The following is a 22,897-nucleotide window of genomic DNA, read 5'->3' on the forward strand; positions in this document are numbered from 1 at the left end:
AAACCCTTAATTATTTTTCAGCTGATAATTTTATTGATATGTATTTAATTAGATTTCAATCATGCCTTTTCTATTTAATTAGTTTTGAACTCTATTAGTATGCTTTGACTTTGATTATGTGAGTATATGCTTATGTAATGTGAATTTTTTCTATTTTTAGTTTAATTGAGTATTTTTCCTATTCTCTCAAGTTATTAGAGTTCTTCATTTATGTATTTACTTGTTATTGTTTCTTAGGAAGTGATGATGGATCGTTCTGAACAAATTAAGCTATGTGTTGGATATTACTGGATTATGAGAATGCAATTTGACACGTTAATGCTGCTTTTTTTAGTTACTTTATATATGTATATTAGGAATAGAAGGCGGGGTCATACTTCGATTGGTCGAAGAGTGAACACATTGCCATTAAGGCGAGATGCATTAGATAATATCATTGGGGAGGGTGGAGATAGAAATTGCATATGGGAGTTAAGAATGAGTTTAAATGCATTTGCAACTTTATGTGAATTGCTACAAGTTCAAGGTGGATTAGACGAAGACGGTCATGTTGGCATAGGCGAGCAAGTAGCTACTTTCTTAATCATATTAGCTCACCATACCAAAAATCGGAGCGTACAAGTTAGGTTCTATAGGTCTGGTGAAACTATTAGTAGGTATTTTCACAAGGTATTGTGTTCGGTTTTGCGTGTCCAAAGTATCTTATTTGCAAAGGCAGACCCTGTACCGGAAGATTGTGTAGATCCCAGATGGAAATGGTTCAAGGTAGGTCGTGTATGTAGCTCCAATGTTTATTGGTCAAGTTTACTCTGCGTGTAATAACTGTTTTTTTTTTATATATATTTGATAGGGTTGTCTAGGAGCATTAGATGGAACTTACATAGATGTCACAGTCCCGAAGAGTGATAAATCCAGATATCGGACGAGGAAATCTAGAATATCCACCAATGTCTTAAGAGTCTGCAATCGGAACATGAATTTTGTCTATGTCCTTAGCGGTTGGGAAGGATCGGCATCTGATTCAAGGGTACTTAGGGATGCTATTACTCGACGTAATGGCTTGAAAATACCTATTGGTATGTCTAGAGTAATCTTTTGAAAAGAATAATAACTATTGTTTATGAGAATTACAATGTATTTCTTATATTTTTCCATCCTTTCGTTTTAGGGTGTTATTACTTAGTGGATGCTGGCTATACCAATGGGAGAGGATTTTTATCTCCTTATAGAAATGTTCGCTATCATGTGAATGAGTGGGTTCAAGGTCATCGGGCACCACAAAATCGTCTAGAGTTATTTAATAAGAAGCATTCTTCGGCTAGAAATGTGATTGAGCGGTGCTTTGGGTTGCTTAAGAAAAGATGGGCAATTCTACGAAGTCCCTCGTTCTATCCTATTAGGGTTCAAAGCCACATTATTATTGCTTGTTGTTTGTTACAAAATTTTATTCGTATGAACATGGATGTTGATCCCGAAGAAGATGCAACTCTTTTGCCAGAACACATACCGGTAGGAGATGATACTATTGTTGATGAAGCTGACACTATTGATGTTGTGGAAAGTAGCCATGAGTGGACTCAATGGCGTGAGGACCTAGCAACCGAGATGTGGGAAATATGGAGAGGAGAACGTGGCGCGTAAAGTTTTTATGCTTTGCTAGTTTTGTTATGTTTGCAATTGTCCTAGACTATAGATTATTGTATTTGAATTCATTTGAGCTTTTTTCTTTCTGCAATATGTATTTGCCAACTCGGATTCATAATTTGTATTCTAATTAAACATATAATTAGACAAGGGTTTGTTTTAATTGTTTCAAAAAGATGTCAAAATTCTAGAAAAGTATTGAAATCTTTGAAGATGTTAATATTGTGCTACTGATTATTTTAATTGTACTGCACTTATAATTTCGAGGTAGTACTTTTCTGCACTAAATTTGCTAGTCGGTTTTACTTTGTTGTAAGTAATTCTAAAGCTAATTCTAATACCATTGAACTCTAATTTTGATAGTAATTATGCTGCCATGGTTTACTTTATTTGTTATTGTGCATAAAGATTAGCTAGCAGCAAATGGCCTCCACACCCCGCCAATGGACTGAACAAGAAACTGAACAATTTGTGGCGTTCATGGAGGAATTGGTTGTTGAAGGCAAGAGGGCAGATGCCGGTCAATTTAAGCCAGGGGCATTTCAAAAGCTGGCGGATAAGATGAATGAGAAGTTCCCTGGATGTGGTCTCACTGTGAAGCACATCAGAAACAAACACAAGCGCCTGAAAGAAAAATATATGTTTGTGGCTGAGATGTTGGGTTGTAGTGGTTTTGGGTGGAATTCTGAAAAGATGTGTGTTGAAGTGGATAGTAAACAAGTATTGGAAGCTTGGGGAAAGGTGAGATAGTAATTTTTACGCATTTAATCATTCTTCTTAGCAAGAACTTTTTAATTTTCATGTAATTGGATGCTTTGTTTTATGTTGTACAGGGTCGCAATGTTACACTCTACACTCCAGGCAAGCCATTTCCGTTGTTTGAACGTCTTGGGGGTATTTTTGGCAAGGATAGAGCTACTGGTCTTGATGCATGCAGTGGAAAAGATGCTGAAGAAGATGTCACACCGGGCTCTACATTTGCTGCGGCCACAGCTGGTGGCTTGGGTTTAGCTGGAGATGATGTTGACATGGAGGACTTAGCAGCTGCCGAGAGCGAACTACCCAATACCTTTTCAACCTCGTTTGCCTCTTCAAGTGAGAAAAATCAAGGACGTCACACTGCAACTAAGAAAAACAATGATGCTGCAGTCCTATCAAACTTAGCTGAAACTTTTAAAGCTGCGGTTGAGGATCAAGGAAAGCATGTGCAGGTTCTAGCCAATGCAATGTCTGGTGTTAATGAGCAAGTGAATCTTGGCCGAACGCTAAAGAGTCTTGGTTTTAACACAATGGAGATCGTGCAAATTGCAAAGAAATTTGTGCAGAATCCAGAATTGAAGGCAACCTTTTGGAGTTTGGACGAAGAAAAGGCAGCATTCGCACGAGATATAATGGAAAACTTTTAGCTATTGTTGGGTGTCGTTGGTGGTCTTAGTTGTTAGCATATTATGGTCTCTTTTGCTAAAACTTATTAGACTTTTTCAGTCTTATGTTGTGCAATCCTACCAAAAGACTTATTGAATTCTGCATTATGTATATTAGGTTTCTGCACTTAAGTTATTTATCAGGTGAGTGTGTGCAACTTTGCACTTAAATTTGTGCAAAACTGCAAAATTCTATTGAATTCTGCATTATCTATGTTAATCTTCTGCACTTAATCTATTTATCAGGTGAATATTAATTGTATTGTGTAATATTGTCTCAAAAATTTATGCACTTCCACAGATTTGGAATGAAAAATTGCTTACAACTTGTGTTTTCTTAATCCTGTGTTGATGTTTATAACCTCAATTCTTAATTTCTGCACTGACATATTTGTGCAAATCATTCAAGATATAACTCCAAACACTGTTGGTAAAAAAAAGGAACAAAGCAAACCAAAGTAAACATCAAAGAAACAACTTTTCATTGAATTTTCAATTCATATAATTTCATTACAAAAGAAGGACCCAGCAATCGTATATTTGCTAAAGCTAAACACAAATTACTCTTATGCTATTGTTTGTCATGATCCATTGTAAAAATACAAAGCCAAATATGACAAAAGAAAAATACAACTTTCAAAGTCTATTAATATCCCAACAGCCATCATAAGATACTAGCGCTTTGTCTTCTCCTCTTGTAGCTTTATTCCTTGAGATTTTCTTTCTTTGTATGCTCCTTATGCATTCAAAAAGTCTATTTCCTTGAAGTGACCTATGCAGAGAGAAAGATAGTCATAACACGATAATGATGATGAAAATAATCCCCTCAGTTTCGGGGTTAATCATTAAGACACAGAAAATACAAATCAATTGATCATATCTATGCTAATAACTACAATAATTCCTTAGCCAGAATACTCACAATGTAGCCACTTGAAGAAATCCAATATTATAGGGAATCTCTCCAGAAATCTGATTATATGAGATGTCCCTGAAAATTCAATGATAACATATAGTAACACTGCAAAACTAGAGAAAAGAAATACAGACATTGAAAGCACCAGAAAATTTACATACAGTATTTCAAAACTTGTACAGTTCCCAATGCTGTCAGGTATAGTTCCAGTCAAGTTATTGCCTCTTACATCACTGGGAAGTCAAGGAGAATAATAAAGGATAAGAAAGGTCGAAACTTAAAAACCAAAGGAAGAACATAGGATACAACAAAGAGAAGCCTAAGGTGTATGCAAAGGGGTACTTACAAATACCACAGACCAGTTAATTGACAGATATCAGGGGACAAAGTTCCAGTCAACATGTTCCCTCGCAATCCACTTTACCATTGCATAATCAAAATTAACCGTTTGGAGATTAGTGCAAACACCAGGAAACATCCATCCATAAATGAAAATTATACAAAGAAAGGAGAATACACACAGGTACTGCAAGACTTCATTCCAATAGAGTAGTCTAGGTATCTCTCCAATGAGCTTGTTTTGTGCAAGATCGCTGCAAATGAGAGAATGCAATTATTAGAATGCATTCACGAATAAAAGGACTTGCAATGGAACATGAAATACAGAAAATCAGAAATATCCGAAGAAAGATTACCACCAAGATTAATGCACATTTGAATTTGATTGAAATACATGGCATAACCCCAAGCTCATAAAAATTTACATTTAAATAAACTTACAGGGTTTTCAGGTTTGGGATTTGGGATAAAGTTGTGGGAATGGGACCAGTCAACTGATTCCTCTTCAAATTCCTGCATTTGCCAACAAAACATAAAACTCTCCTATCCACATGAAACAAGACAAACTTAAAAATAATATACTGTTTTAAAACTTACAAAAACTCAAGCTATTTCAGCTTTGATATGGACAAAGGTAAATCACCATATAGCTGATTGTCAGACAAATCCCTTCAATTTCATCACGTAAGTAATCGTATCAGGAGTTATAATATAGATAAAACAATTAACTGAATTAGAGAACAACAACATGCAAACAAGGCAAAGTACTAGAAAGCACGTACATATGAGTAAGATCAGCACAGTTCCCAATTTCATCTGGTATTTGACCGGATAATTTGTCCCCCTGCAGGTCTCTGTGATTGTAACATAGAATTCAGATTGAATACTTATGCAAAGGATATACTCAACCTGAATTTTCATATCAGTTGAAGGCTAAAATAACCAAACATATTAATTCAGTTTTAATTTATGCAGGCAAATATCTGAAAATATTAAAAGAAGTATAGAAAAACTATTAATAATTTTATCACTAATTAGTCTTTGAACACTATTAATAATTTTGTCACTAATTCACTTTCATGGGACCAAAAACTCATCATATGCTCTGTAGAAAATAACAAAAAAACATTCATACCAATACAGAGAAAGAGAGTGGCACCTCTGGAGTATTTCGATGGTAACGAATAAAACCAGATATCAACACACGGCGCTCTCCATCGATGAGCAATACTCTGTGAGCAACGCCGGCTAAATGGACCTGCAAATAATGACCCAACAATTAAGAAGAAGAACGAGGAGAAGAAGGAGAAGACGAAGAAGAAGAAGAAAGAGAAGAAGAAGAAGAAGAAGGAGAAGAAGAGGAATCGCACAGAGATTCACCTCGAAGAAGAAGAACCACACAAAGATCCTCCCAGAAAAGATCCACCCATCGGCGAAGAAGGAGGAGGCTAGAAGAGAGATTTTTGGGGGTAGGGGTAAGGGGAGAGAAACCCTCGAAACAATTTGCAACTTCCTGAAGTAGTTTTTGTTTTTTAATTTTTTTTTATTTTTATTTTAAATTAAAAGGACAAAATAGTCTTTTATTAATTATGTAGTGTCTTGTTCTTTAAAACAAACACAATATTAGACACTCTCCTAATGTCATGTCTATTTATATCCAAACACCATACACAAATACAAATATTTTATGTCTATGTCTCAAGTGTTTATGTCTCAATGTCTATGTCTTGATACATACACAAACCAAACGCAGCCTAATGGTACGAAAATCTTTTATTCGTACTCAGTGCATCAACGTGTAACAGGAAAAGTTAGTTTTTATCTTCCAATTATTTCTACCGTGATTACCGTTCAAGTATACAGTGCCTTTGTTTTTTGGTAATTAGTTTGGTTACGTAGTTTGATTCCTTAGTTTCTACATTGTTCCCAAACGTAACGCAGCGTTTCTTTAATTTCTCTAAATTTCAAACTGAAACTGTGCAACTCTTCTCGTTAAAGGGAAAAGAAAAATAAATTAAGAAACCCTTTGAAATTCTCTGTTTCTTGTGAAGCAAGTCATGCAAATAATCACGGACTTTCTCCCTTAACATTTTCAAAGTTACGTTATAAGGCCATCATTTAGTTTCATTCGCATATTTCATAATCTTATAACTGTCAGTCACACTCTTTGTCAATGGTAGTTATGGATAGGCACGGATTAAGAGGAAAAATTTATGATGAGTAAAAATGAAAAGAAAAAGTATAAGAAATTAATTTTTAGTTAGTTAATTAATTTTTTTTTTTGGGTTAGAAATTTATGATTTAGGATTTTGAATTTACAAAATTAAGTATTGTTAGGTAACTAATTTTTTTAGTCAAAAGAGTAAATTCTTTTAAATTATTTTATTTATTTTAAATTTTAAATTTTAAATTTTAAATTTTACATTGTTACTCCTAAATTATAAACTTAAATATTAAAGTTGGTTAATGTTAATTATCTAAAAGTTATTTTTTTATACTTTTTTTAATAAATAAAAAATGTTAAAAAATTAACTGATATTTATTATAAACAAGTTAATTAACTTCCTAGTATAATAGTATTATTCAAATTAAAATTGTACATGTGTTGTTATATATGTATAAAAGGTTATTTTTGGATTTAACAAATATAATCAAAATGATAATTTTAAAAAAAGCTGTACGTATATATACTTATATATCTTATGATACACGAAGCTAAGCTTGTCTTTTGCTTATTGGTTTAAGGGAAATGATTCATGTGACAGGGATGCTACATTGTTAATTACTTTTGTTGATGGGTTACGGTTAGCCATATAAAGATGGTTTTAAAGTATAAGGAGATCGTTTTTTAGAAAGATATTTATTTTATGGTGAGTTCTACCCAATCCCCTCTATTTCAACATGTAAATTATCTCTCGTAACGTGACATGCTTTAATTGGATGTTTAGTTTTAGTTTGAGTTAATTTAACTCAATAAGAATTAATATGTTAACTAAAGTAGGGTAATTTTGTAATTAAATATTTTTATAAGAGGGATAAATATATAATTTCTATAAACATTAAAAAATAAAGTTATATTTTTATTATTGTGTAGAAATTCAATTTACCCCAGTCCCATTTCTCTCTGAAATTGAAAGAAAAAATCAACTCATTGGGTGTTTCATATTTTGATGAACCAGAAAATAAGTATTTAGAGAAAATAACTAATTAAATGGCTAGGGAAAAAAGATTTGAGTCTGTCAGAACACCGTGAGACCATCTCGACCACAAGGTTGTAGCACGAACGATCCTCCACCGTTCAGATGGCATGCGCTTTGGAACAATTAATCACACTCTGACCTCACGGTCATAGTTCATCCGCCAAACTTTGGTTCCTGTCTTCTTAGAACTCAAGGATACAGATGTACGAGCCTATAGAACAGATCCTGTTCAAGTAAGGTCGTGTTCTGTGTTTTGTGTTCTTTGTGTTTAGTTATAAAAACTGCTTTAGTTTTGTGAACCTAGCCCAGGTGAGACTAAGTTTACGTTTGCGAAATTCAGAAAATCTTAAAATTTAAGAACGTGAAATCGATTATGATGGCTTTTTATGATGATAGTGTAGAAGGGGAAGACGAAAAAGAAGATGAAAATAATGATGATGATGATAATGATAATGATCGTGATGATGATATGGGATTTCTGGATGGCATTGAAATTAAATTTGGAGGTATTTAATTACATAATGAAGGTTGTAGTAGGCTTAGAGAAGGGGGGGTTGAATCTATGCCTTCTTTTTAAGTTGCTGTTTTGACCCTCTTAGTAGAAGTTACAAATCTGATTCTGTTTGAACTCAGCAGCGGAAATTTGTGAGACAATTTATTTTTGTCTCATGAAAAACAGAAAACAGAACATGACAGAGAAGAAAAAGCTTACACCAGCATATATCCTGGTTCGGTTGCTTTGTGCTATGCAACCTACATCCAGTCTCCTCCACAAATATGGAAGAATTTCACTATAGTTAACAGTATTACATACACCAATTTCACATTCAAGTTCTAACCTAACTTGACATTGGTTATGCTAACACCTAACTATTTCTTTTAGTGCTAACCCAACTAAGAAAGGGATACCAAACAGGAATAAGATACAAGACACTTAACCAACCTAAAGAAATCTGAAAATAACTCTAGGCTTTTCTCTCAAGTGTATCTCTCAGCCTTTTCACTCATGGCTTTTTTTTTTAAGCTTTCTCACTTTGCCTTTTCTCTCAAGAAATTACAAAAAGATAAGCTTAGAAAAGTACATTACAATCAGAAAACATGAAGGAGATTGACTTCAACAACAACCTCTAAGCTATGTGAAAAACCAGCTTTGCAAACCTCTGAATTTGTTCTTCAGTGTTGGCAGAATGCTTCTTTGATAGAGAGCATTGTCCAAGTAGAAGAGCTTCACAGAGAATACTTCACATAACTCAACTTCTCAAACTCTGGTTTTCTCTCCTTGCTTCAGAAAGAACAACAAGCTTCTTTTTATCTCCTTGCATGTTCCTTGGTTCTTCTTCCAAGGTCAACATCTTGAGCCTTGAGCTTCACCAACCCACAAGCTCACTTTTTCTTCTCAATCATCAAAGTAGAACTTTTCCTTCTGACTTTTCCAACTTGACCGAAAGCCATGAAGAAGTAACCGAACTTGTTTTCCAATGGTCAACCAAATCTGAACCCTTGAATACCAACTTGGTCCCCAAGTCTTGATTAAGACCATAGATACACAGCAGAATAGGGCAGAGAATAGATTTCCCTTGAAGGCCATTTTCGGATAGAGCAGAGAGTAGGAAAGAAAGGATGAAGATCTGATGCATGCAAGATGATGTGATTTACCTTTCTTAAGCTTGATTTAGCTTGGGATTTCTGTTTTAGCTTCTGTGCTTCAAGCTTCAATTCTCTCTCTCTTGCTTCTTTGGTTAATGGCTTATGGAAGAAGCTTTTCTTCTCTTTCTCTTTCTTGCTTTTTCTGAAATCTTGATGTGACTTGATTAGAAGGAAGAAGAGCGTTGCCTTGGTTGGAGCAAGATGGTGGGAAATTAAAAAAAAAACAATTTCAAGCTTGGATCGGGTTCTTCTCTTTTTGGCCCGGTGCCTTGCTATGCTTCTTTGTTTGATATGAATGACTTGGGCTTTACTTTCTATTCAGCCCATTAGCTTTGTTTTGTTATTCATTCAACTTGGGCTGCCAAAAATGAAGTGTGACCTGCAACATAGCATAAATAATTAGCAATGTGTACTTATTAATTTAACCACTCTAATTATTTATTTTGCCAAAAATAATGTTTGTCATCACTAATTATTTTAGTTAATTTCTTAACTCAACAATCTCCCCCTTGATGACAAACATGATTTAAGCAATAATCAAAAGGAAATAAGTTTAAGTTAGGTTTAGAAAACTCCCTTTGATTTTTGTCATTTGCTTTTATGTTGCTCCCCCTTTCTTTTTCAAGATTAGCTCCCCCTGGATTTATGCTTTTCTTCTTTGTTCCTGTTTATGCATTGTACTTAAAAAAAGCACAATAAAGAGCTATACACATTTATCTTGTCTAAGAGATATCAAAATGAACAACATCACATAATCAACCCAACATTAGTTAACTGTTAGCAGCAAAAAGATTCATCATGTGAGATCAACTTTTAGTGCAGCAATTAGACAAAAATTCGAATGAACTACTAGTAGCTGCATCAACATCAAAAAATACCAAATACTATCCTTACTCCCCCTTTTGTCATCAAGAGTGGACAGCTCAAAGGATGAACAAAAAACATCAAGTCAAATCCTGCAAGGAAAGGTTAGATAGTAGTCCAAAAGTTATAACTAAACCAGCAAAAGTATTTAGAGTTATTACAGTCATCCAAAAAATTAAGAAGTTCAACAGATGCAGAATAAATAAAATCCATGAGACAAAACGAGAGCAGCAGCAGCAGTCTTCATGAGACAAATCCTAGGCATCAGAACCATCTCCTTCCGAGGCAGCATCCTCTTCAACATCAGTGGCAATGGTTTCATCATTGTTAAGGTTATCAATGAAGGTCATCAGTACAGCCACCCTATCCCTTGATTTCTTCAGGAAGTTTTCATGCTTGCTAGCCAGCTTCCTTTTCTCTTTGCTTAATTCAATCAAGTGGTTCGATTGGGAGACAAACTCTTGAGCAACATCCCTGACCACATTTAGCAGAGTGGATTTCTTCCCAGTGGAAATGGAAGTACCCTCAGTGGAAGGAGCAGTAGAATCTTCAGGGACAAAATCCTCATCTTCATCATCTAGGACGACTCGTTCAGATCGAGTGGGTCCTTTGTTCTGTTTCACTGAACCACCCCCTTTTAGGTATGAATGTCTGTTCTCATATTTCTCATTGGTCAAATCAACACCAAAATACTCAAAAATACAAGTTAGAAACATGCCATAAGGTAGAGCTTTGTCCTTTTCACTTCTAACAGAATCAAACATGTATCTAACCATCAAATATGCAAATGAAATTTCAGTTTTGGTGAGAATGGCATATAAAACAAGAGTGTCAGTGTATGAAACCCTTTGATATGAACCACTTTGAGGAAGTATAATGTGGTTGACCATTCGGTGCAACTGAGCACGTTCATATCCTAGGGCTTTGTGTGTGGGTGTAATGCCATCTATAAGGAAACATGTTCACAAATACTAGCCAGGGCATCATTGTATGAAACACCAACTCCTTCATCCCACTTAACTGAAGTGTATGCACAAGGCCCAACATCAGTATACTTCAAAGCTTCACTGATGGACTCATTGTTTAAAATGATATCTCGGCCCTTGACATACAAATGAGCAGTGCCTTCATGATAAGTCATGTTTGCATAAAATTCTTTGACCAACAGTGGGTAAACAGGCTTTTTGATGTCAAAAAGATGATTCCAGTCCAGAAAAATTAAGTTGTCAACAAAAGGAAAACCTTTTCTTTTCAAAGATGGCAGATCAGCGAGAAATGAAGAGCATAGGGTACGATACTGGATGACTCCCTCATAAAAATCATTATTCATGGCAGATTTGAATCTATAGGGGTTATAGTTTGAGTGAGAGGTCATAAAGTGGGCTTTGTGATCAAAAGGTCCAATTTCTGGTTCTTTAACATTTTTGAGAGAGACTCGAGTGTTACCTCTCTGTGAACGCATAGGAACTAACCTTGCCCTGGGTTGTTGTGGCTCAGGAACAGGTTCCTCCGTCGCCGGACGCTTCCCTTTGGATGAGGGTGGCTTTGAAGAGCCAGGTTTTGAAGAGGCAGGTTTGGAAGGCGTTGCCTTTGGTGGTGGAGTTGGTTTGGCAGAGGCAGGGAACCTTGGAGTGTTCTTGGTTCGAGTCATGGGGTCACACCGAGGAGGAGAGGTTGGAGGAGAAGGAGAAGGGGTAAAGGTTCGGTCTTGAGAGCGAGTGGAAGGCTTTGTGGGTAGTTTGTATATCTTCTCACGAGGAACCCTTTTTGCAATGACTTTTTTCCTCATTTTGGTTAAAATGATGTCTTTGATGAAAGAGAGATAGTGGTGTGAGAGGGAAGAAACCGAAGGGTTGAGGAGAAGTTATGGAGGGAAGAGAGGGAGTGTTGGTAACCGTACCCAAAAGCAAATTTCCAAAACCATGCAACTGCATCACCATTTGAAAAGACTTGACAAGACATGACCTCATAAGAGAAAGATTTTATTTGATTTTAAAAATTAAAAACAACACAATTAACCTGAAACCCCTTTTCGGCCAAATTAAATTTACTTGAGAGCTTTTTGGGCCACAAAACTTTTAGTGAAAGCCTTTTTTTTTAAAAAAAACAAACAAGATTGTAACATTCACATTTGGGCCTTGAGATGGTATGAAATCAATGAAACACAATTTGAACCACTCATGATCTGAATATTGAGGTTGGCCCAGATTGAGATTCACTTGAAACACGCCCAGATCACACTGACCTGATGGAAACATTCATCACTTGCCCAGAATTGTCTCATGCCTGTTTATGAGACAAAAAGCTCTAGCAAATACATCAGTATTTTTCAAACAAGGAATCATAACTCAAAATTCCTAGACAAGTCCTAAGCATGCAGAATCTATCTTCAGCTAATGGTTTAGTAAAAATATCTGCTAATTGCTCTTCTGATTTAACAAATTGAATGCAAATATCCCCCTTTTGGACATGTTCTCTTATTGAGTGAAATTTCACTTCAATATGCTTAGTCCTAGAGTGCAAAACTGGATTTTTAGAAATATTGATGGCACTCATATTATCACACATTAAAGGAATATTTTCAGCATTTAATTTGTAATCAGCAAGCTGTGTTTTTAACCATAAAAGCTGAGAACAACAAGAAGAAGCAGCTATATACTCAGCCTCTGCAGTGGAAAGGGCCACTGTTGGTTGCTTCTTACTTGACCATACATTTAAGGACTTCCCAAGGAAGCAACATAAACCAGAAGTGCTCCTTCTATCAACTCTATCACCAGCAAAATCTGCATCACAATACCCAACTACAGAAAAATCATCAATCTTAGGATACCAAAGACCGAAATTGGATGTGCCATGAACATATCTAATGATCCTTTTAACTGCAGAAAGATGTGACTCTTTTGGTTTGGATTGGAACCTAGAACACAATCCAACACTTTGCACAATATCGGGTCTAGAGGAAGTTAAGTACATAAGAGATCCAATCATTCCTCTATACCTAGTCTCATCAACATCTTTCTCAGTTTCTCCCTTATCTAATTTAGAATTTGGATGCATGGGAGTTCCCATGGTTTTGGCATTTTCAAGACCAAATTTCTTAACTAATTCCTTGGCATACTTTTCTTGATGAATGAAAATACCATTTTCAGTTTGTTTAATCTGTAGCCCAAGGAAAAAATTAAGTTCACCCATCATACTCATGTCAAATTCACTTGTCATGAGCTTGCCAAATTCAGTACAAAGGGATTCATTTACTGATCCAAAAATAATGTCATCAACATATATTTGGACTAAAATAAAAGAATCATTAGAATTCTTGATAAATAGAGTTGTATCAGTGGTGCCTCTTTGAAAACCATTTTTCAAAAGAAAGGAGCTAAGTCTCTCATACCAAGCTCTAGGAGCTTGTCTTAAACCATAGAGAGCTTTAGATAATTTAAAAACATGATTAGAGTGCTCTTTATTTCCAAAACCAGGAGGCTGCTCCACATATACTTCTCTATCTATCACACCATTTAAAAATGCACATTTCACATCCATTTGGTATAATTTAAAACCACAAAATGCAGCATAGGCTAGGAGAAGTCTAATGGCTTCCATTCGGGCAACAGGGGCAAAGGATTCATCAAAGTCGATTCCTTCTTCTTGGTCATATCCTTGTGCCACTAGCCTTGCTTTGTTCCTTGCAATGCTACCATCTTCTCCCAACTTGTTCCGGAATATCCACTTGGTGCCGGTCACTTTCTTTCCACTTGGCCTTGGAACCAACGTCCACACTTGGTTCTTTTCAAACTCAAGAAGCTCATCCTCCATAGCCTTAATCCAAGATGGGTCACTAAGGGCTTCCTTGACGTTTTGAGGCTCCATTTGTGAAAGAAGGGCAATGTTTGAACCTTCATTTGCCTTTCTAGTGGAAGATCTAGTTTGCACTCCATGAGAGACGTCCCCAATGACAAATTCCTCAGGATAATTCTTTAAGAACCTCCATTCACGAGGTCTAGTGGACTTGGAGGCAGATTCGGTCACCAATGGAATCTGTATGCTGCTGTCTGCAGAATTTCCTTCAGGTTCATGAGACAAAATGGAATTGTCTCTTGACTTTTCAGCATTTGCTGTTTCTGGTTCAGCTTGTCCAGAATTTTCTTTTTCATAATTTTGAGCAGCTTCATCATCCTTTTGAGCTTGATTTCCTGCATCACCATCTTCCAAAATGCTTTGCACCAAGTTAGTATCACAAAATGTAACATGTATGGACTCTTCAATAATTCTAGCATCTTGATGATAAACCCTATACGCTTTACTAGTTGTGGAATATCCTACAAACAAGCACTCATAAGCCTTTGGATCAAATTTTCCCAAATTTTCTTTGTTATTTAAAACAAAACATTTGCATCCAAAAATGTGCAAGTAATCTAAGTTAGGTGGGTAGCCTTTCCAAAGTTCATAAGGGGTTTTCTTCAAAAATTTCCTTATGATTGTTCTATTCAAAATGTGGCAAGTTGTGTTAACCGCTTCAGCCCAAAGGAATTTTGGAACATTACTCTCACAAAGCATGGCTCTTGTCATCTCTTGTATGCTTCTATTTCTTCTTTCCACAACACCATTTTGTTGTGGTGTTCTTGGACAAGAGAAGTTGTGAGATATTCCAAATTCCTCACAAAAGGATTCAAACAAATTGTTTTCAAATTCAGTTCCATGATCGCTTCTTATAGAAGAGATTTTCAAATCCTTTTCATTTTGAATTTTCTTGCAAAAAGGTTCAAAGGCCGAAAAGGCTTCATTTTTGTGTGCAAGAAATAAAACCCAACCAAACCTAGTATAGTCATCCACAATTACTAAACCGTAATGTTTACCACCTAGGCTTTGAGTTCTTGTTGGACCAAATAAATCAATGTGTAGCAACTCAAGTGGTCTTTTAGTAGAGATGTCTTCCTTTGGTTTAAAAGAACTTTTTGTTTGTTTTCCCATTTGGCAAGCATCACAAGTGATGTCTTTGTCAAACTTAATCAAAGGAAGACCTCTTACTAACTCTTTCTTTACAAGTTTGTTTATTTGAAACATACTTGCATGGCCCAATCTCTTGTGCCACAACCACTTTTCAGATTCTTTAGAGTGAAGACAAGCTACATTTTGATCCTTTAGTTCATCAAGAGTAAGTCCATACATATTATTGAAACACTTGGCAACAAACATGACTTCATTTGTTTTTTCATTAACAACACAGCATTCAAGTCTTTTGAAAACAACTAGATATCCTAAATCACACAGTTGGCTAATACTCAAAAGATTGTGCTTTAAACCACAAACTAGAAGCACATCATCAATGAAGGTAGATTGCTCATTACCTACTTTTCCAACAGCAATGATTTTACCTTTACCATCATCTCCAAAGGTCACAAAACCTCCATCATACTTATTTAGTTTGATGAAGTAGGTTGACCTTCCAGTCATGTGCCTTGAACATCCACTATCCATGTACCACATGTCCTTTTTGTTCTTGGATGCTAGGCAAATCTGCATGATGAGTTTCAAGTAGCCTTAGGTATCCAAATTAATTTGGATCCTTTGAAGTTAATCCATCTTGGTTGCCCAAGTGCATTGAAATCACAAACAACATTGTAGACTTTGTTTCCTACAACTCTCTTCTCAATGAAGCATTGTACATATGAGTAACCAAATTTCTTGCAATTAACACAATGGTTTTCTTGAGAGCGTTGCTGAAACTGATGTGAGTTATATTGCTTGAAATGATTAAAGCTTTGAAATTTTCTGGTTTTTGGAGGAGATGCATTTCTTTTAACAAACTGATTTTTATTAAAGTTATTCCTCTTTGCAAAAGTATTTTCACCAGAATTTTTTTGAATATTATTGCCTTTCGAATATGAGGTTTTGTTGTAAAAAGATGGTTTCTTGAAAACAACCTCATTTTTCGAAACATAGCCCAAACCTGGTCGGTTTGAACTCGGACCAGTTCTTGGTGAAATTTCAGTTTTACTTGTGTATTCTTCATCAGATTTTTCTTCACAAGTGGAAGCATATCCGATACCTGATTTATTTGGTATGGATTTAGTATTTGATGAAGAGGCCACAAATTTTATAGAGGAAGTGTTGGAAACAGCATCTTCCTTGGCTATGTATCTTAGACCAGATTTTTCAAACAATGGTCTTTGACTTGCAAGTAATTTGTCCAAGTTACTAGAACCTTGTGCAAATTTTGCCAAGTCACCATTCAGCCTTTTAATTTTGTCATTTAATCTTTCATTTTCAGCAATCAACTCATGTGAGGGATCCACAATGTGCTTTCCTTTTAATTTTTCAAGTTCAGATTTTAGAAATCTGTTTTCTTCAATGATGTCTAAAGCACATTCAGTTTCCTTCACTTTTTCTTTTAAAAACTCATTTTCAGCTCTTAACACATCTCTTTCAGATCTGCATTCATTGTATTTATCAAGCAGTTTTGAGGTGTTTGAGGTAAGATCATCAATAATAGCATGCAAGTCCTCAATGGTCAAATCATAATAATTTACCTCATCGAGATTGTTGTTTCCAGCCATGAAACAGTCCTTATCATCTCCTTCAGATTCTTCTTCTTCATTTGAGTCATTCTCAAGATCCTCCCAAGCTGCCATGAGTACTCTCTTCCTTTCCTTCTTTCCTTTGTCCTCCTTTTTGAGCTTTGGACAGTTTGACTTGAAATGTCCAGCCTCCTTGCAATGATGACATGTCACCTTGCTCAAGTCTATCTTGTGCTCCTTTGAACTTGAGCCCTTGTATTTGCCTTTGCTCTTCAACATCCTTCTAAATCTCCTAGCAAAAAACAAAAGCTCGTCATCTGAAATACCATCACTTAACTCACTTTCTTTCGGTTCTATTTGTGACTTAAGGGCTATTCCCTTTTTCTTTGAGTCTGTGTTTGTGTGTGTGGCTTCATAGGCAAGGAGTTTTCCTCTCAGCTCATCATAGGTTATTGGACTTATGTTGTTGCTTTCGGTTAGGACAGTGGCAGTGTTTTCCCACTCTTTTGTGAGGCTTCTAAGGAGTTTTCTCACCAAGGTTTGTTCTGCATAGTTTGTACCCATAGCATCAAGGTTGTTGATTATGATTGAGAATCTCTCAAATGCTTCATCAATACTTTCTCCATCCTTCATGCTAAACATCTCGTACTCTTTTCGCAGCATATCAATCCTCGTTTCTTTGACTTGTTTGGTGCCTTCATGTGTAACCTGGAGTTTTTCCCAGATTTCTTTGGCTGTCTTGCATCTAGACACCTTCCGGTACTCTTCAAAGCTGATAGCACAGTGAAGAAGGTTGATTGCTTTCGCGTTTAGCTCTATCTTCTTCTTATCATCTTCATTCCATTCAGCTTCTTCTTTTGGAGTCACCACTCCATCCGCACTTGTTTTTGTTGGGATCTATGGACCACTCACAACGATCTTCCATAGGTTGTAGTCAATGGATTGGATGAAGATCCTTATCCTTTCTTTCCAGTAGGAATAGTTCTTCCCGTTGAAGAAAGGTGGTCGGTTGTTTGACTGACCTTCAGTGAGGGTGTAGGCAACTGTGGTTGTGCCCAAGTTGTTCGCCATTGGATCTTTGCTCCAAGCGGTTAAGCTTGATTCTTGAGACCTTTGCTCCTGATACCAATTGAAGGTTGTAGTAGGCTTAGAGAAGGGGGGGTTGAATCTATGCCTTCTTTTTAAGTTGCTGTTTTGACCCTCTTAGTAGAAGTTACAAATCTGATTCTGTTTGAACTCAGCAGCGGAAATTTGTGAGACAATTTATTTTTGTCTCATGAAAAACAGAAAACAGAACATGACAGAGAAGAAAAAGCTTACACCAGCATATATCCTGGTTCGGTTGCTTTGTGCTATGCAACCTACATCCAGTCTCCTCCACAAATATGGAAGAATTTCACTATAGTTAACAGTATTACATACACCAATTTCACATTCAAGTTCTAACCTAACTTGACATTGGTTATGCTAACACCTAACTATTTCTCTTAGTGCTAACCCAACTAAGAAAGGGATACCAAACAGGAATAAGATACAAGACACTTAACCAACCTAAAGAAATCTGAAAATAACTCTAGGCTTTTCTCTCAAGTGTATCTCTCAGCCTTTTCACTCATGGCTTTTTTTTTTAAGCTTTCTCACTTTGCCTTTTCTCTCAAGAAATTACAGAAAGATAAGCTTAGAAAAGTACATTACAATCAGAAAACATGAAGGAGATTGACTTCAACAACAACCTCTAAGCTATGTGAAAAACCAGCTTTGCAAACCTCTGAATTTGTTCTTCAGTGTTGGCAGAATGCTTCTTTGATAGAGAGCATTGTCCAAGTAGAAGAGCTTCACAGAGAATACTTCACAGAACTCAACTTCTCAAACTCTGGTTTTCTCTCCTTGCTTCAGAAAGAACAACAAGCTTCTTTTTATCTCCTTGCATGTTCCTTGGTTCTTCTTCCAAGGTCAACATCTTGAGCCTTGAGCTTCACCAACCCACAAGCTCACTTTTTCTTCTCAATCATCAAAGTAGAACTTTTCCTTCTGACTTTTCCAACTTGACCGAAAGCCATGAAGAAGTAACCGAACTTGTTTTCCAATGGTCAACCAAATCTGAACCCTTGAATACCAACTTGGTCCCCAAGTCTTGATTAAGACCGTAGATACACAGCAGAATAGGGCAGAGAATAGATTTCCCTTGAAGGCCATTTTCGGATAGAGCAGAGAGTAGGAAAGAAAGGATGAAGATCTGATGCATGCAAGATGATGTGATTTACCTTTCTTAAGCTTGATTTAGCTTGGGATTTCTGTTTTAGCTTCTGTGCTTCAAGCTTCAATTCTCTCTCTCTTGCTTCTTTGGTTAATGGCTTATGGAAGAAGCTTTTCTTCTCTTTCTCTTTCTTGCTTTTTCTGAAATCTTGATGTGACTTGATTAGAAGGAAGAAGAGCGTTGCCTTGGTTGGAGCAAGATGGTGGGAAATTAAAAAAAAAAAAACAATTTCAAGTTTGGATCGGGTTCTTCTCTTTTTGGCCCGGTGCCTTGCTATGCTTCTTTGTTTGATATGAATGACTTGGGCTTTACTTTCCATTCAGCCCATTAGTTTTGTTTTGTTATTCATTCAACTTGGGCTGCCAAAAATGAAGTGTGACCTGCAACATAGCATAAATAATTAGCAATGTGTACTTATTAATTTAACCACTCTAATTATTTATTTTGCCAAAAATAATGTTTGTCATCACTAATTATTTTAGTTAATTTCTTAACTCAACACATAATCACCCACTTTGGGCTATAATTTAATTACTAATAATTTAATCATAATTAACATAGCAACCAATTAAAAAATGACATGTCACAGAGGGTAAATTACATGTTATTATAAAAAGAGTAGGCTAGAATTTATCTTATTTTATATGTAGTTAATATAAAATTGATGATAATATTTTTTTAAAGATACAATGAAATTAATGACTTTTTTAATTAATAACAATAAAAAAAATTTAACGAACAGAGAAAAACTAAAAGGACACTTTTTAATTTTCTTTTGTTATACACTCTAAATTATATATATATATATATATATATATATATATATATATATTTATTGTATGGATAGTAATCAAAAGTCACGTAATTATTTAATAATTGTGACTTTTTTTCAATGAGTTTTAAATTTAACAAATATCTTATCGATCAATGTACATGTTATTTTCTTTATAAAACACACTCAGAAAATATTCTTTTGTCAAACAAGATTACCGTTATTGTTTGTACCATGCTAAACGATTAATAACCATTAATTACTTTATTATTATTAAAAATAATATTACAAATTTATAAATATCCTTTCATTTTTCATTTTTACAAAATTTAAATATCATATAAGTAGATGCATAAAGAATATGTCATTAAGATTAAACATTTTTTAAGTATAAATTTTAAAATTCTAATAAAATAATAGATGTCTAATTGACTGAATTTATATTTTATATGCTAGTACCAAAAATCACACATTATTAATACTCTTAAAGTTTAAGAGTCTATAATTTTAAACACTTATACGACCTTGTTCTCATCTTAATTTTATGAATATTTATGAAAATAAAATCTCTAAAATTTTTTATTGGAGTGACACCACTTCTATATTCATATAGGTGGAATTCTTTAATAAATATTATTATCATTTCATTAAGAGTTTTAATCCACCATTCTAATTTATTGTAAATAACACTAAATTCTATAACTTAGTGCTCCAATTGTTAAATAACTTGTTATTACCCATTAAACCTTGAAATTAGTGGTCTATTATAATAAGGTTGATTCTCATCATTTAACAACAAGATGATTGATGGCCTTACCATAGAAGTAGAAGATGAAAGATTTACCAGATTTTGGGAGGATACATGGCTTCAAGTGGGAAAGATAAAAGACTCCTTTTCGAGACTCTTTTTTATTTCAAACAAAAAAGATCAGTAATAAGGAATTGTAGGTTCTGAGATGGGATAGAGTGGATTTGGCACTTCCAATGAAGAAGAAAACTATGACAATGGGAAATAGATACATTGAATCAATTGTTTCATGGCTTGCAATCTGTTTGATTAATAGCAGATGTGCAAGATAGAGTGGTGTGAAAATTTGACAAAGAAGGCGTTTATTCTACTAATTTATTTGTGCAGAGTCTGTAGGAAGAGACCTTGGATGAGGGGATTTTGAGATACATGTTCACAAAGAAAATTTGGAAAGGCCTAATCTCGCCTCGAATGGAGTTATTCACTTGGTTTGTTTTGGTAAGGCGGGTCAATACATAGGATCGGCTAAGTAGTCTGAAAATCCTATATCAGAATAATGATTTGTGCGTGTTGTGTAAGAAAGATGTTAAAAATATACAACGTTTATTTATTACTTGTGAATACTCTTGACAGGTGTAGTGTGCTTGGATCTCGGCGTTTGGACAATCATGGATTGTCCCTGGTACTTTGAAAGAGCATCTTGAGAGTTGGAGATCCGTGCCTATGAAAAAAAAGAGGTGCAACAAGTATTGGATAGTTGGGTTCTTCTCAGTTATATTGACTATTTGGTTATGCCAAAATGATGTCATATTTCACAGCAAGACAATAGGAATTGACGAGTGTGTGGAACAATCATTTTCATATGCTATGGAGTGGTGTTGTATAAACTCATGTTGTTGATTACTATGCCAGAGATAATATAGGAGTTATTATGACTTTATCGTTCTTGTCTTTGTCTTACCTTAGTCCACTTAAGTGTTGAGCTTTTATTTAAAAAAAAAAACAATATGTTTTAATCCAATTTTAGCTTGCAGTAGTCTTTTTTATTTTATCTCTTGATAACCTTTTAGTCAAAGTGTCTTGTTAAATTTTTTTTTGAGATCTTATATAAGTGATGATAATTATATTATCATCTATTAGTTGCCTCATAAACTCATGTATCGAACTTATATATTTAGACTTTTCATTATAAACCTTATTATATGTTCAAGACATAATTGATTCACTATCACAAAAGATTGAAATAGTTGTCCTCTATTGTAGCTATAGCTCTATATCATATAACAAATTTTTTAACTATTCTACTTCTTTACTTACTACTGATAAAGCTACAAACTCAGTTTTTATAGTAGAATGTGTAATACATGTTTGTTTCTTTGAGTCCCAACTTATAACTCCATCACCAAATAAGGTGAAAATCTATCTTTAAGTGAATTTGTTATCACTAAGATTTGTAATCCAACTTGCATTGGAATAGCCTTTTAAAACTGCAGGATAATCACTATAATGTAATCCCAAATTTATGGTTTTCTTGAGATAACAAAAAATTTTTGTTATAACTTTCCAATATTGATTGTTAAATTTTTCTATAAATCTTGATAATTTACACACAACAAATTCTATATCAGATATGGTACAATGCATTGCATACATTAAACTTTCTATAGCACTAACATATTCTAATTGTGCTTTCTCATGTTTTCTTCTAATTTAAAATTAGGATCAAAGGGTGTATTGGATCATAGGGTGTATTGCACACTCTTTCGTTACACGAACTTCTTCTAAATTTGTTCCGATGATAAATATATCATCAACATATAAACAAATGATTACTCCATAGTCTTTAATAAATTTTGAGTAAATACATTTATTCGCACTATTATGTGAGAAGCCATTTGATAACACTACTGAATCAAACTTCTCATACCATTGTTTAGACGCTTGTTTTAGACCATACAAAGACTTAATTAATTTACAAACTTTCTTTTTATTTTCGGGTAGCACATGACCTTTCGGTTGCTCCATATATACTTCTTCATTAAGATATCTATTTAAAAAAAACCGTCTTAATATTTATTTAATGTATATAAAGCTTGTGAATGAATGCTAATGCTATAATAGTCCTAATAGAAGTCATTCTTGCACAGGTGCGTAGATATCAAACTAGTCTAGACCTTCTTGTTGTCTAAATTCTTTGGCTACTAATCTTGCTTTAAAAATTTGTAATGAACTATCAATGTTATACTTTCTTCTAAATACCCACTTACATCTTATAGGCTTTTATTCTGGAGGCAAATCAACTAAGATGTAAGTATTGTTTGATAATAATAATATTGAGTCTATTTCATCATTTGTTGCATCTTTCTAGAATCCTTTGAAACCATAGCTTCTTTGAACGTTTGAGGATCACCCTCTATATTCATCACAGCAAAAATCTTGTTTGTCACAGAATTTCTAGTTCTTTTTAGCGAAAAGGTGATAACTTGAGAAAAAATAAAATCTAAACCCAAGTCCTTTTTTTTTTCATTCTCAAACTTTTCCTTGGTTCAATCAATTTTTTGCTGCTTAGAC

The 22,897-nt window shown here is 34.7% G+C and overlaps 2 protein-coding genes and 1 pseudogene across 3 annotated transcripts; 1 reads left to right on the top strand and 2 right to left on the bottom strand.

Moving 5' to 3' along the window:
• The first annotated feature begins 345 nt into the window (after nt 1–345).
• LOC112796652 (uncharacterized) lies at nt 346–1,641 on the top strand. Its single transcript, XM_025839213.3, has 3 exons — nt 346–765; nt 851–1,076; nt 1,169–1,641. Exons 1-3 carry the CDS (start codon nt 346–348, stop codon nt 1,639–1,641), a joined length of 1,119 nt encoding a protein of 372 aa, XP_025694998.2.
• Nucleotides 1,642–3,527: 1,886 nt separating this feature from the next.
• LOC112796653 (uncharacterized) lies at nt 3,528–6,304 on the bottom strand. Of its 2 annotated transcripts, none has more exons than XM_072235502.1 (10): nt 5,704–6,304; nt 5,459–5,581; nt 5,106–5,177; nt 4,921–4,992; nt 4,765–4,836; nt 4,506–4,577; nt 4,331–4,402; nt 4,146–4,217; nt 3,991–4,059; nt 3,528–3,840 (listed from the first exon to the last, which is right to left on the bottom strand). In XM_072235502.1, exons 7-10 carry the CDS (start codon nt 4,384–4,386, stop codon nt 3,705–3,707), a joined length of 333 nt encoding a protein of 110 aa, XP_072091603.1. In that variant the 5' UTR covers nt 4,387–4,402; nt 4,506–4,577; nt 4,765–4,836; nt 4,921–4,992; nt 5,106–5,177; nt 5,459–5,581; nt 5,704–6,304; the 3' UTR covers nt 3,528–3,704. The 2 variants fall into 2 exon arrangements, with proteins under 2 accessions (XP_072091603.1, XP_072091602.1); XM_072235501.1 differs by having other exon boundaries at nt 5,483–5,581; nt 5,704–6,031.
• A 1,252-nt stretch (nt 6,305–7,556) lies between these two features.
• On the bottom strand, nt 7,557–7,766 carry LOC112799109 (small nucleolar RNA U3; annotated as a pseudogene).
• Between the last annotated feature and the right edge of the window lie 15,131 nt (nt 7,767–22,897).

This window comes from Arachis hypogaea, chromosome 4, assembly GCF_003086295.3.
Source record: "Arachis hypogaea cultivar Tifrunner chromosome 4, arahy.Tifrunner.gnm2.J5K5, whole genome shotgun sequence".
Lineage (NCBI taxonomy): Eukaryota > Viridiplantae > Streptophyta > Magnoliopsida > Fabales > Fabaceae > Arachis > Arachis hypogaea.